Here is a 14,167-nt window from a genome sequence, read left to right as displayed (position 1 = left end):
AAGACTGAAGATCATCTTCATAAAAGATTATTTAATGTTCGTGTTCGTGCAAAGCTAAATAAATTCAGATTATCTAGTGCTGAGAGAAATAAGTGTGATTAAATTATAGTTAAATATTATATTGATGTAAAATATTCAGGTTTTTAAAATCAATTCTTATCAGTGAAATAGTACAAATTAGAATTTTCTTTTTTAAAAAATTTGGCAAAATTAAAAAGTGTGAAAATTTTAAGAGGTCTATGGTGACAACTCAACAAGAAAACCTGAATGAATCAAGATAAAATTGCAGTTTTCCTTCCCAGTACCATTTAAGTTGTATTCAGTGCCTTGAGGGATATTAATATCTCTTTATCTTTCCCACCATCTCTGCACATACCGTTTTAAAAAGACTCACAATGGAGCATTCCCCTTCTATGAACCTGTCGGTGGTGGATGGAGACGAGGTGGAGGACCAGCGTCCCCTCCTCCCACAGAGGATGGTTCCTCCACCTCAGGCCTGCTCGCCACAGTGCGGGATACACCACACGGTGCAAACAGCGGCCGATCACACCGTGTGGCTGGACAGAACCCAGGCCATGGCCACCACGCCTTTGTACAACGGCCACCTTTATGTCACCTCTTCACCTCGCTCCAGCAGGAGAGGAGATAAGGCCAAAGGCAAAGAGAAGAAATGTGAGAAAAAGTCAGGGGGAAGTAAACAAAACAAGGAGAAAAATCCCCAGTGCAAAGCCAAAAATGCAGGATCTCACAGACTCCAGGAGAAAGTCACCTCTTTCACTGACGTCCCCATCTCTCCCTGCGGATCGCCCTTTAAGGGTCCCTGCAGGTCATATTTAGATGTCCAGGATATTGAGGCCAGAGGACGCCGCAAGTCGGGGAACGTCTCCTTGGAGATGTATGATCAACCGAGTCTCCCAGAGATCATCATCACCAGCAAAGAAGATGACCCCCAGCCACACAGTGAGACATCCCAGTATCATCAGGACCCGTGTGAGGCCGACGGTCTGCTGCCAGGAGAAACGTGTCCGAGTCCAAATACCAGCCCAAGTCCTCAGCACAGTCCAAAGCACAAGACAGACAGCAAGGACGAGCTCTATTGGAAGACCCACAGCATCGGCTGGCGGCTGGTTCACAGGAGGGCTCTGTTTCTGAGGAGGCAGCGTCTGAGCGACAGCGCCCTGGCGGTGGGGATATTTGGGGTGGTGCTGATGGTGATGGAGACGGAGCTCTCCTGGAGTGTCTACAGCAAGGTCAGAGAGTGGACACACACTATAAAACAGCAGTTATTACATTTTCTGAGAGGAGCCGACCACTGATTTTTCATCAAAGAAGCTCAGTGCCTGAGAAATCACATGCTGAATAATAACTTCTCATCATTTTGTGTCTGTGTATTCAGTAATTCATGAACTTTTACGGGGCTGAATTACATACATTTTAAAATCAGTTGAGTTGCTATGGAAACTGATCTGCCAACAACTGCAGGGAAATGCATAGTATGTCCTTAATATTTGTTTTATCAGGCAAGTGGATTATCTAAATGTATGTAAGATTAGAAGATTACACAGGATCACAGATGTCATCTCATATATTTGATATCGCAAAGACAAACAGCCATCAGCTGACAATGATGTCCTGCTTCTGTGTGTGTTTGTGTGTCTGTTTCCCACAGAGCTCCATCTACTCCCTCGTGCTCAAGTCCGTCATAAGTTTGTCTACGTTCATTCTGGTTGGCCTCATTATAGCGTATCACTGCTGTGAAGTAAAGGTGACTAACTTATCCACTCATAACTATATAACAGATAGATAGATAGATATTATATCATCTGCAGTAAATCCTTCCCAGAGGTTTCCACATCAGCTGGTTCAACTGTTTGTGTCTACTTGTGGCCTCCTTGTGACAGTGTATAGCCTCAGAGTGGACCTGAGGGCTGAAGTGTCACATATTTTCCTCAAAAGAACAAAAATCTGTTTCTCTGTGTCTCTGGCAGCTCTATGTTAATGACATTGGCGCAGAGGATTGGCGGATCGCCATGACAACTGAACGTTTGGCCCTGATCGCCCTGGAGCTTGTGGTGGTGGCCATTCATCCCTATCCGGTGGGTCTGCTGACGTACTTCCAGCAGACCAGGCCTCACGTGTCCCGTGTAGCGTCAGAGACGGAGCTGGAGATCATCCTGGCTCTGCCCATGTTCCTCAGACTCTACCTGCTGGGCCGGGCCATGATGCTGCACAGCCGCCTCTTCACTGACACAGCATCCCGCAGCATTGGGGCGCTCAACAAGGTGGGCGGGTCACCTTCGGGCTCTGAATCTAGCTTTGGACTCAACTGGCTTGGATAGTAATGTGATAAATTCAACTTGGATGCAATAATAAAAACTGTGGCAGTCAGCAACCTGCCGTGGGACGTGAGTCATGAGATGTTAAGGTCAATATTCCTCTATAACCATTTGGGTGGGCCAAGAGGACTGCAGATGTGTGACTATCACAGTTTTCCTCCCATGAATCATAGTGCTCCCTCGCTGGCTCTCCTTTGCTTTGTCTGCTTTTTTTTCCACAGTTACTGATATCCACCCAGCTAATCCCCTTCCCTTATTGATGCTATCTAAGAGTGAGGAAAATGACCTTCGTCTCCCCTCTGCGCCAAACACCAAACCTACGATCTGTGTATCAAGTCGGATTGAGAACAAGTTTTCTTCTCCCTCATCTCCTCTGTATTATCTAACCATAAGCTGACAGCTGATATCCTAAATAGGCCCTTACTGTCAAAATCCTGACATTATGTATTCTCTTTGTGATCTTCAGATCCACTTCAACACTCGCTTTGTGGGAAAAACATTAATGACCACCTACCCCGGCACCGTGCTGATGATTTTCAGTGTCTCTCTGTGGATTGTGGCAGCTTGGGGCTTACATGTCTGTGAGAGGTAAGTGAGGGTTTGACAATCTGCCAACCTTTTCTATATATTTCATATTTAATACTGTTTAAATGTCAGAATATATACAGCATTACTTAAATATTTCTGCTGCAGCAGCAAATCCCACCATCGCTGTGCTTTGATATATCTGTTCCAGCTGGATGACACTGGCATATCACCTAATCTTGACTGTGACAGTTTATTTTATGAATCTACACAAAATGTAATGCATGCTAAAGACGGTTACGGCAAACAGAAGTGTCAGTCAGGTGAAAGTAGGCGTTCGACAACATCATTCGGACCAGTTGAGTAAAGCGGCATTTAAGACAGAAAAAATAAAAGCTACATGAAAACAGTGGCCTCCATGTCGAGATCAACCGGCTCTACTTAGGTGGCACAATGAGTTTGTTTGTTCTTTCAGACACCACAACTACAGAGACCTCAGCAGCAACTACATGGAGGCCTTGTGGATGGTGTCAGTCACCTTCTTGTCCATTGGCTACGGAGACGTGGTGCCTCACACCTACTGTGGACGCAGCATCTGCCTCCTTACGGGCATAATGGTAAACACGTAGCACGTTAGCTCAGAGTAAGAACCCACTCACCTCAGATTATTTTGATTCTGATGGTGTGTCTCTCAGGGAGCAGGCTGCACCGTCCTGGTGGTGGCTGTAGTTGCCAGGAAGCTGGAGTTGACCAGAGCAGAGAAACATGTTCACAACTTCATGATGGACTCGCACATTTCCAAGAGGGTAAAAAGCAAATCATCCCTCAGTTTGGCCATTTTGTATGGTCAGTTTAACCAAAGGAGAAAAAAGGGACTCTCCACAGATTGTAACCTCTCAGGTCATTAATTTTTTTTTGTCATGTTGCTCACCTTAAGACAATTTTAACTAGCAAACTTTAGATACTTCATATCATCTCATTTTATTCAACATACTGATACTTTGTGCACACTGTAAAGCTGTCTTTTATTTAGACATAGACATCTGCACAACAACCTGTTGTAAAATATTCTGAATATTCTGAATTCTGAAAAAAGTGAAAAATCTGAAAAAAATTATAAAACAAGACATTTTTGTCCAGTACAGCACAATAATCTTTATTTATGAGATCTCAAGTTTGAAAGTTGATGCCAAATGATCAGAGTACACTTTTCCATTCAGTTATTCTTATTCAGCATGTGCAATAAATAATGGCTCTCTGAGGGGATGTGTAAACATTTTTAAAAAATTGCTCTTGGGTGATTTTGCATATCCTTTCACCAGATAAAAATTGCTGCAGCAAATGTGCTGAGGGAGACTTGGCTTATCTACAAACACACTAAGCTGTCAAGAGAAAGAGATCACACCAGATGCCGCATGCACCAGAGGAAGTTACTTCTTGCCATCCACCAGTAAGAACAGGCACCACTCATTTAAAGTGCAGGGGTTCATACTTATGTAATAATAATAATAGTCTGTTAAAGATGAACTTTTGTGCTTTTATCTTCAGATGAATTGGCTTTAGGTTTAGATGGAAAATATTGTATTACTTCTTGCCAGACTGCGAGAAGCCAATAAAAATTTAGTGGACAGTCAATGTAAGTGCTCATTTCATCCAAATCTTAAACTCAATGGATTTTGAAAGTTTGGCTCACTGTTGTTTCATTCAGTACTCTGAAATTTTGCTCCAACAAATCTTCCCAACTCTGAGATGAATTTGTTAATCAAAAGTTTTTCACCCCTCTGTGTAGACTACGGATCCACCAAAACTGTTTAAAGATTACGGTGGGTGAACTGACTTATAACGTCTCCTCTGAAAATAGTTAACTTTGTCTCCAGGTTGCGTAGAGTGAAGATGGAGAAAAGGATACTTGCAGACCAGGGGAACTCTTTAGTAGACTTCTGCAAGGTGAGAGAGGCAAGTGAAGGCATGCTCTTGTAGTCCATCCTGTGAACACATCAGCAAAGCAGTATCTAACATTTCTTTCTTCTCCCCCGTGGAACTTACCCACCTCGCTCCCAACCCCACTGCAGATGCAGAGCCTGCTGTACGACGTGCGGTCGGAGGTGCAGGGCTGCAGGGGGGAGCTGGACTCACACATTCACACTCTGGAGAAGCACGTGGAGGAGCTGAGGGAAGGCTTCAGGAGCCTGATGCCGCTCCTGTCCAGCACCTTGTCCACACAGAACTCCTCCATCCGCCACCTGCTCAGGGAGAGGGAGGTGAAGACAGAAAGTGCGAGTCGGGTAGAGGAAGGCTGAGGAAGGCGACGGGGACTCCAGGGAAATGTGTCTGCTTGTAATGCTGCTACAATGGTTGAGTCTGGACATAGAAGTGGACAGACAGGTGTGTTTAACAAGGCTGTACAGATGTGACATAAAATTGTATCAGAAATATGTAGGCTACTGTTGTATAAACATCCAAAAACTAAAGTGTAGAAAATAGAACAAATTTTTCTTTGTACATTTTCTCAAAAGAGGAAAAAAAAAAAAAAAAAATCAAACTGCAACCAATCTGAACATTAAACTGATTCCCCATTTAAAAAAAAATTCCAGGTTACACATTGTTTAGACAGCTAAAGCAGTTTATAGATCAATTAATAATCAATCTGATAATTCAATTCTGCAAAGTTGAAACCCCAAATGAAACCTGGACTGTACTTACTCCATTATCATTGTCAGCTTTATATATAAATTGGGTACTTTTGAGTCAATTATAAAAAAAATAAAATAAAAAAAAAGGCATACACTCAGTCTATTTTAAACTGAAGATGTGATTACAGAACCCTCATGACTCTGTACTAGTATCTTTGTGTAACACTTTCTAATGAAGATTAAAACACCACCTTGCATATCTGAACAATCCCAGCACAGTAAAGTAACTACACACAAACTGTTATTTTAGCCAAAACAATATTTTATTAAGAGAGACAGGGTTGGAGGGTGGAGTTACAGCAACAACCGATCCATGGCCGTGAACAGTGGAACTTCTCCTGTTCCTCTAGTTCGTCTCCTGGCCTCGTTTCAGATCAGACCGCTGGGTCAAGACGCTGATATCAACCGGTCCATCCCCTCCTCTCCCCTTCAGCTCCGGAGAGAAAAGCTAGTGCTGCTTCCTCCTGAATGAGCATCCTGCCAGTGGTGAGACAATGACAGTCAGACACTGCTGACAGCAGAGAAGCCATACAGGATAGAAATAGTGCAGGCAGTGCACACTCCCATTGTGCCACAGTGCTGATACCAGACTTTGTATCATGTGACTGATTAGGTTGACATCTCTTTCCATGACCAACTTCTTTAAAAACAGCTGTCCATGGAAAGAAGTACAACTCCATCTAACACAGCAGCTCAAGCCAGAAACAGGACAATTCAATTATAGAGGAAAATCAGTTTCACAAAGAGTGAAAAAATTTGTTCTCAGCCTTCGAAAGGGGGAAGCCAGTGGTCTAGCTCAACCCTTCTGCTAACTGAGATTGATCTGGCACTGGAATGAGATTGGAAGACCATGAGAGAGGAAGTCCAGTCACTTAGCAGTGCGGCCATCATTACTTACACAATTCATTGAACAAATTTAGTATCTGTACCAGCCAAATCCCACAAAAACCATCTGCAGAAGAGCTAAATCTGTTACCTGTCATACGCAAATAAGATCAAATGATGGTTTATGATTACACTTCACTCAATCAACAGCTGAAGACTGAGGCACTATTGATTGTCATGCACCAATTGGAGCATCTCTATTTCATATGCTACATGCTAAATCCGGTTTTCCCCCCACTGAAAAGAAAATATTGGATTAAATATTAGTGAAGCATGAGGGTTCTGAATGTGTGTTTTCACACACCAACAAGTTGACCTCATGAAAAACAATTTCAGTTGTTTGGGCAGGTAAATATGGCTGTGAAATATACAGTTATGGGAGTTTGTCGTCTCCAAGATCCAAAAGATCTGCTGGTGTATTTGGCTTTTAGCACACTGACATAACTGTAGATAAGATAATGCTCTATACAAGTTACAATGTAAGGGTGACCCTAAACCCCAGCTACGTGTCAGTCTGATATAGAGAAGTAGATTTGATGTGGAAAAACAAAAGGCATCACAGTTCAAACTTCGGAGAGGCTTTGGTGCACTTGGTTCGACAGCTACGGCAGGGTGATACTGACCCTCTGTGAGACGGGCTTTGCCTCCAGTGGGCTGACACAGGACTGTTGAGCAGCCTACACACAGCACGACCGTCTGAGCGTGGCTGAACACCGTTGTGATCTTGTAGCATCCTGGGGGATGAGAGCGAGACACTGGTTAACACAAACTGAGGCGATTTAACACCTACTCCAGCCAAATACACATCTGCATGGAAGAAACCTGTACCTGGACATTTCACATCCATAAAGTAAGAGTTAGGACTCTGAACAAGACGCTTCTTCTTGTGCCTCCTCTTCTCCTCCTCAGGGGATGGGTGCAACAAGTCTTTTGCAAGCTAGAGGAGGAAACAAAAAGAGGATGAATTGACAAAAGGAGACGTGGATTTCATCGAAAAAAAAATGTCGATCCTTATAGAAAATATCCAAAGATATCGTGCACTTTACATTAAAATAAAACGACAGATGCAACGGGACCAGCCCCTGTGTTAGCTGTGTTTTGTGCAGCTAACCGTAAAGGCTGATCGGCTGGCCTACATTTCTTGGATTAGGTAATGCCGGCTGCGCATTTCCATCGATCGCGGTTAACTCCTGTAATATTTTGAGATTAGTTGTACCGTGATTTCGGTATCAAACCACCAACATCCACTCAGGGATGATAATGACTCTCAAGTCTCCGGGCTATTTGTCCGTTTGGATCTCCCGTTAAACTGGCTCCATGTTTGCGGTGTGCGCGCAGCCATCTTGTCTCGCAACGCGCTCGCAATGCGCTCAAACGTGGAAAATTATCGGTTAAAAACTGCACTAAAACCCAACAAAGGGCTCTAAAACCGACACCAAATCGGTCACTGGACTCTTATGTAAACATTGAATCGTGCGGTGGTCCCGCAACATCCAGCTAAACGGTGAAAATGTCCTTTGCCATCGGCCTCTGATACTCACTGGCATGTTGGCGAGGAAATAGCCGCTGCCGAAAAGGAGGCTTCACCGGAAGCGAAGGCTTCATATTGGTGGTGCCGTTGAGCCTAGGCCGGAAATGACGTCTTCAAGCGGCGCGGCGGCCATATTGGTGAGGTCAAAACTCCGCCCTGCTCACCCACCATAGCCGAGGCGGACTAAAGCAAAACACTTCCTTCCTTCTGTAAATGTCCTTATTTTCATTAAATAACATAAAAAATAAGGATTTATTTGGATCTGTTTATTTGACATTTCCAAAGAGACGATACATTTGGTATATAAAATATAACTTTTGGAGACACTAAAAGCTTAAACATTTATATACTTAAATGGCAAAAAATTTGCATCTAAAAATGTATTAAAAGAAAATTTAAGTTGAATCACAAGAAGTTGGAGTCAGTTGTAAATAAGTGAAAACATTTACTTCAAATTTTTTTTGAAGAGTGAGAGTTATTTGAGTCCCAGGTTAGTAACCATGAGATACCGTAGAACAGGATAATTTATATTTATCGCATGCTTTGTACTTGTAAATTTTGGCCATGAGCAAAATGCATCAGCGGATTTTAATCTCCTCCACTTCAGCCTCTGCCTATTTACACACCACAAGGTTGTTACTATTAATCCTTCCGTTTTTTAATTTCATGTCTTGTTCTAAAACAAAATTGGAGCATTTTTTATTGTTGTATAACAAATTTAAGGTATGCATTATATCTCTGTTGTCTCAGCACTAAGCCCCTTGTCCCTCCTCTTTTTTCACTTCAGAACTGTTTTTTCTCTGATGTCTGAGTGCTATCAGTCCCTCGATCTTCACGTAGGTCTCACACTCTAGTGGGAAGCGATTTCTCTGAAAGCGAGGGAATATAGAAATCATCATAAAAATTACCTTTATCCTCCTCCACATCATGTAAATCACATCAAATGTTTTAATCATAATCATAATACATTTTTTTAAATCTATGAATTTTGAATTTTTTATAATAAATAAAAGGAAACCCTAGTCAAAAAATAATGTGTCATCACTATGACCACATTGTTGGCTTGAGTCAGCTGAAACACACCTGCAGACAGAGACGTAGCAGGCCTCCTCTCTCCCCTTGCATCTTCAGTGTTGTAAGAAACAGAGGCAGTGACTTCTCTGTGATTCTGTTTCCTACACAATATAAAATACACAAATACACAACATAAGCATTTTATGTACCTTTTCAAAAATCATTCAGTAAAAGATGAAACATAACCTTACCTAAAAACAAAGGAATGCACACTAAAGTGTCTAAAGGGAAGCCTTTGCAAATTAATTCTGGGACATTCACAACAGAATTGGTGCACCACATTCCTTCACACCACAGTTGCTGACCTGCCAGGTTGAGAGAGGTGAGAGTGGAGTTGCCAGGCAGGAAAAGCTGTCCGTCCTTGTAATGCAATGACTCCTCCAGCAGGGGGTTTCTTATCTCCACCAACTCTACCTCCTGGTGGAGGGCAAGACAGGAGTGAATGCTTCACAAATGCTTCAGTCATCTCATTATCAAGAGCAAAATTTTAACTAAAAAAAATATTGCATCAGATGAACCTCCTTCGGGGCAGCGCATGGCTGATCCTGCAGAAGAAACAAAGGAAATTACACGCAGCTGTTCGGTGCACTGTGCATGTTTATAGCCATATGGTGTTTGGTACACGGGTTCAGAAAATGTTTGGTACCTCCTGTGCAGTTAGTTGTTTTTCTTTACCCCCTGGCTTGCCACCTTTACTATGAGGTGCCTTTACATCAGAGGCTAGGAGAGATTTAAAGAGACAGCCATGTTAAGACTAACACCCCTGCTGACAGAGGATAATGAAACAAGAGTTCATCTGTGACGAAAGCTATTACATTTCTTGTTAGACTTTGGGTTCTCTTTGTTGGCAGCTTGCTTCTCGTCTTTTTTGGATGCTTCCTGTAATTTAACAGACACAAAAAATCCATTGTAAAGGATTAATAGAACATGGCAAACCAAATATTTTGGAATAATTCTTTTGTTGACATCTTACCTTTTTTCTGGAGATGCCTTTGTTTTCTCCTTTGCTGATACTCAGTGAAGTGTTGCTGGGCACTGAGGGAAGTTGTTCTGGTGTTTGGCCAGAATCGACTTCTATAGTTGACTGCATAAATAAAGCGTAGCAGAGAATTGCAAAGTTCAACAAAATACTTTTCCATAATATTTTCATTTAAAAAATACCAAAATGGCTTGTTTTATACAACGGATAAAATTTTATTTAGTTTCTGCAGCACAATGCATTAAACATTTCTTTTCTTTTTTATTTTTTTAATCAACGGATTTATACAACCAAGTTCCACTTGCTTGGGTCAATCAACAATCTCGTAAGAACCACTTGATATTTTTGTGAAGTACCTAATGTCAGGGTCCTTACGATTTCAACAAGAGAGTTTAACACATACCAACGAGGATAAATTTGAGGTAGAGTGGTTGTGGATGTTACACACTGCTACACTTACAGACTGCATTCTTTCCAGACGCAGCTTCCTCCTCTCCACAACTTCTTCATGAGTTAGAGCAAATTCGCCAAGTATCTGCAAATGGAAGTGTTAAGCATTGGATGTTTATTAAATTTGATAATATAATTCTCTAAGAAGAATATAATTTAAAACAACTTAAGCATTGATTTAAATGCATTATCTCTCATGTCTAATGTTTTTGTAAATGGATACTGTAGACAGATGGGCAGCTCCTGAGTCTCCAATCCGATTGTTTGACAGCGAGAGAAAGCGCAAAGCACAATTCAACCGCAAGCCCTGAAAGGCAAAACAAGACCTCACCTCAGTGCTCATGATGGGAATATGCATGGGCAAACAGTTTTGTGCTATACCTGTGCAATATGAGCAGCACCCACATCACCAATAGAGTTGAATGCCAGGTTGAGTGACAGGAGGTTCTTGTTTGAAGATTTGCTGGTAGAGAGAGCGGCTCCTAGCAGACGAGCGCTCTCATCTCCTATCTGGTTATTTCGCAGGGACAAGTGAGTGAGGCTGGATGGAAGAAACACGCACAATGAATATGGGATGTTTGTGCTCAGTTATAACCATGTGAAATGTGTAACTGTGAGGCAGCTCACATGCTGTTTTCAGAGAGGAGATGGTGATAACTCGACTCTGGAAGAGGGTTCCCCTCTAATGTCACAACCCTAACAAATATCAGAGAGGAGGTGGATCAGTAACCACTAGCATCAGTGTTTGGCTGCGATTGTTCTACATACTATAATGTGCTCTCTCACAATTTTCTCTCAAATTTTGTTTTCCATTCTTCAACCCTGATTTTTTTTTTTTCAACTGTGATGTGAGGAGCTGCAAAACAGACCCACAGTGTGAATAACACTAAAATCCACTCACCTGAGGTTAGAGCACAATGATATCGTGCTAATGAGGGAGATTACCATTCGATCTGAGAGCCCTGCCTGCCAAAATCTGCAACGCAGTGATTACACAAACAAACAAGAACCAAACAATGAGAGCTGTAATCCTTTTTGATTTAACAGGAGCCAACCTTGCTGCAGAAGCTCATTTCTTACTGAAGGCTCTGTACTTGTCTTAAGGAGGGAAGCATCTTCTGTAGCACTCTGGCAATCTGCTCATTTACCTTCCACCCTGTGTGTATATTATATGAAAAATGTGACAAAATTTTATGAATGAAACGAAATACAGTTGTCATTGTTGACTGTAGATTGCAAAAAGTGGAAAATCTAAATATAAAACCAGATTAAAATAGTCTTACATTTTTCTATGGCATTTGGCTCTTACCAGACACCTTCAAGCATTTAGCACTCAGGGAGTCCTCATTCTCCAGCTCCACTTGGAGGCATGGCTTAGACCAGGAATATTCAGCAGGTATCTCGGACTGGCTTACCGCTGAAAGTACAATTACATTGATTATAAGTGAACCGAAGCTGGAAATATAAAATAAATAATTATTGCGCATTCTTATATCATCTTATATACTGATCTGTGGTTAAGTTGTTTTCCTGTGTAGATCTGACATCAGGTAATGTTATTTACTGGTATCCCCTCCTTCAGTTTCATTGAAGGTGGGGGGAGCTGATTGCTTGGTCCTGACAGCTGGGATATCCTTTATGTCCAGAAGACCACAAAGCCCAGGGAAGTCAACTTCCACTTTGCCGGAGCACTGATATTCATCTGTGGATTTAGTGGATTTAAAGAATTAACCATACCGCTCTCAGCTGTCTCCTGAAACAGCATGATTAAATTACTTACCGAAGGTCTGAGCAGGTAATGTTTCATTTGGAGTCTGTCCTAAAAAAATGAGAAAGGATCTTATCACTGTTGAGAAGTTCTATTTTTATTAATAATTTGTGTTAAAATCCTGTTTCCCATATGCAGGCCCCAGTCCACAACGATAAAAGCTAAAGAACTGGACTAAACGCCTGAGTGCCTCTGGGTTAAAACTGTATTCATTCTGGAGGGAAATTAAGTCTATTCAGCAGTATGTTAATTTGTTAAAATGAGCTGTACCTTTAACAAGACACACTAATATATTATTAATTATAATATATATCGTTTTCTGCATAATCCGTACCGTTTTGGCATATAAAATAAAATTTGATGCTATGAAAAAGCAACCTCTACTAAAGAAAGACATTGATTGTAGACCATTTCTCCACTAAACTATTGAACTGCTCTTTAAATCTGTCTAACTAATAAAAAATATAAGTTTTTGTTGCTGTTGTTGGAGCCATTAGTGGCAGCCAGCTACATGCTAACAGACTGAGGAAAAACTCTCCAACCTGCATTTTTCTCATCCTCAACATCGGCCTTCTCAGTTTTGTCTCTCGCTTGTTTCTTACTGGACATTTTTGTGTGTCAAAGTTAAGTTAAACTCGTAGTGACTCCATTAACGCTGCTGTGGTCACTGTCAACTACCGTCTGAGCGTCACTGGCGTAACCATGGCAACTGCCGAGAAGTCGAAGTCTACTTCCGGTTTCCGGTGAGGACAGATGTGATGAACAGATGTGTATTTACTGAAATTGCTTTAATGGTTGATGTGGACCTGCTGAAATGTCAGTGCTGAGGCGAAATTTTACATTTAAAGGGACATTTGTCGGTGTGCTACTTCTGAAATATCGCGAGAACACGATCAGAAACGACCAATAGGATTTAAGATTGTTATGAAAAGCAGCTGGTTTTCATTGTTGTTCTTTATTCTAATTTATTAAAAAAAAAATCATGTTTCTGTCTTGAGATTAAAACTGATATTGTAGTTTTTTTTTCACTGTGAGCTGGGTAAAGGGGGAGAAGTATTTACTTATATTAGCTGGTTTCATTGAGCTTTCAGCAGCCCACACTAAGAAAAGATAGGAATATAATTATATTGTCCCCCCATCTGATGATTTCCTCTCTTCCAGGGGCTCTGCCAGACAACTGATCTGTGACTCATCAGTCATCAATGAATTGTGATGTGTAAAGGTGTGTGTGCTGCAATGGTTAAAATCCAAAGGTATTCTTTTTTCTTTTGCAAGCTACACCAGCAATGCTATAATCAATGAGCTGTTTAGAAAGTGTCATAATACTAATTGATATCAAGATATAATGTAAGTGAATTTTTTCTCTGATTATTACAGACCACAACGATTTTAAGAGCACTCAAAGCATAACAACATGATGAGTATTCACAATAATGTAGTGCTTTTTATTAAAAAAACAAACAAAAAAAACCAAAAACAAATATAAAACAAAAAGTAAAAACCAACAGCATTTTTCATGACTTAAGAATCATAATTACAAACTTTTAACGAGTGGAAGAAGTTTTTTTTTTGACAAACTGTACACATCACAAAATGTCCGCCAGTCTGCCATTTACAATGCTTGCATCTTATTTTGTGATTGTCTAAAAAGAACTAAACGAATCACACAAACCACACAAATACAAGTACAAGCATCATACAATGACTGCTATCACAAAACGGAACCATTTCCTATTTGAAAGAAAAACAAAAATAATAGCATGATATTGGGCTGACAGCTTTACTTTTGTTTCTGTCACCGTTTAAAATTTTTAAAATACATTTTTATGTTTGTTTGTTTTTTTAGTGTTCAACACTTTGCAGCAAAAGACAAGGAGTGCATTTCTCCTTAAAAGTAATATTATTAACAATATTCAGTGACAAAGG

The 14,167-nt window shown here is 41.0% G+C and overlaps 3 protein-coding genes and 1 non-coding gene across 4 annotated transcripts; 1 reads left to right on the top strand and 3 right to left on the bottom strand.

Annotated features, from left to right (window-relative positions):
- The first annotated feature begins 395 nt into the window (after positions 1 to 395).
- Positions 396 to 5,161, top strand: LOC115051419 (small conductance calcium-activated potassium channel protein 1-like). Its single transcript, XM_029514812.1, has 10 exons — positions 396 to 973; positions 1,031 to 1,250; positions 1,670 to 1,765; positions 1,989 to 2,282; positions 2,803 to 2,924; positions 3,337 to 3,478; positions 3,557 to 3,667; positions 4,184 to 4,311; positions 4,739 to 4,808; positions 4,934 to 5,161. The coding sequence occupies exons 1-10, from the start codon at positions 396 to 398 to the stop codon at positions 5,159 to 5,161; spliced, it is 1,989 nt and encodes a 662-aa protein (XP_029370672.1).
- A 632-nt stretch (positions 5,162 to 5,793) lies between these two features.
- Positions 5,794 to 8,536, bottom strand: rps27.1 (ribosomal protein S27, isoform 1). The gene is made up of 5 exons (XM_029514810.1): positions 8,520 to 8,536; positions 7,981 to 8,020; positions 7,268 to 7,376; positions 7,063 to 7,173; positions 5,794 to 6,031 (listed from the first exon to the last, which is right to left on the bottom strand). Exons 1-5 carry the CDS (start codon positions 8,534 to 8,536, stop codon positions 6,003 to 6,005), a joined length of 306 nt encoding a protein of 101 aa, XP_029370670.1. The 3' UTR covers positions 5,794 to 6,002.
- LOC115051552 (small nucleolar RNA SNORA35) lies at positions 6,309 to 6,438 on the bottom strand. The gene has a single exon (XR_003841285.1). It is a non-coding gene; the product is annotated as a small nucleolar RNA SNORA35 (small nucleolar RNA).
- A 186-nt stretch (positions 8,537 to 8,722) lies between the features above and the next one.
- lrrc71 (leucine rich repeat containing 71) lies at positions 8,723 to 12,850 on the bottom strand. Its single transcript, XM_029514809.1, has 16 exons — positions 12,784 to 12,850; positions 12,038 to 12,175; positions 11,783 to 11,890; positions 11,554 to 11,629; positions 11,375 to 11,449; positions 11,101 to 11,169; positions 10,855 to 11,014; positions 10,697 to 10,780; positions 10,484 to 10,558; positions 10,018 to 10,128; positions 9,860 to 9,923; positions 9,691 to 9,764; positions 9,563 to 9,589; positions 9,350 to 9,461; positions 9,054 to 9,145; positions 8,723 to 8,839 (listed from the first exon to the last, which is right to left on the bottom strand). Exons 1-16 carry the CDS (start codon positions 12,848 to 12,850, stop codon positions 8,723 to 8,725), a joined length of 1,449 nt encoding a protein of 482 aa, XP_029370669.1.
- Between the last annotated feature and the right edge of the window lie 1,317 nt (positions 12,851 to 14,167).

The sequence above is a fragment of the Echeneis naucrates genome, chromosome 11, assembly GCF_900963305.1.
Source record: "Echeneis naucrates chromosome 11, fEcheNa1.1, whole genome shotgun sequence".
NCBI lineage: Eukaryota > Metazoa > Chordata > Actinopteri > Carangiformes > Echeneidae > Echeneis > Echeneis naucrates.
The sequence above is the reverse complement of the archived record's forward strand: the minus strand, read 5'-3'. Positions and strand labels throughout refer to the sequence as shown.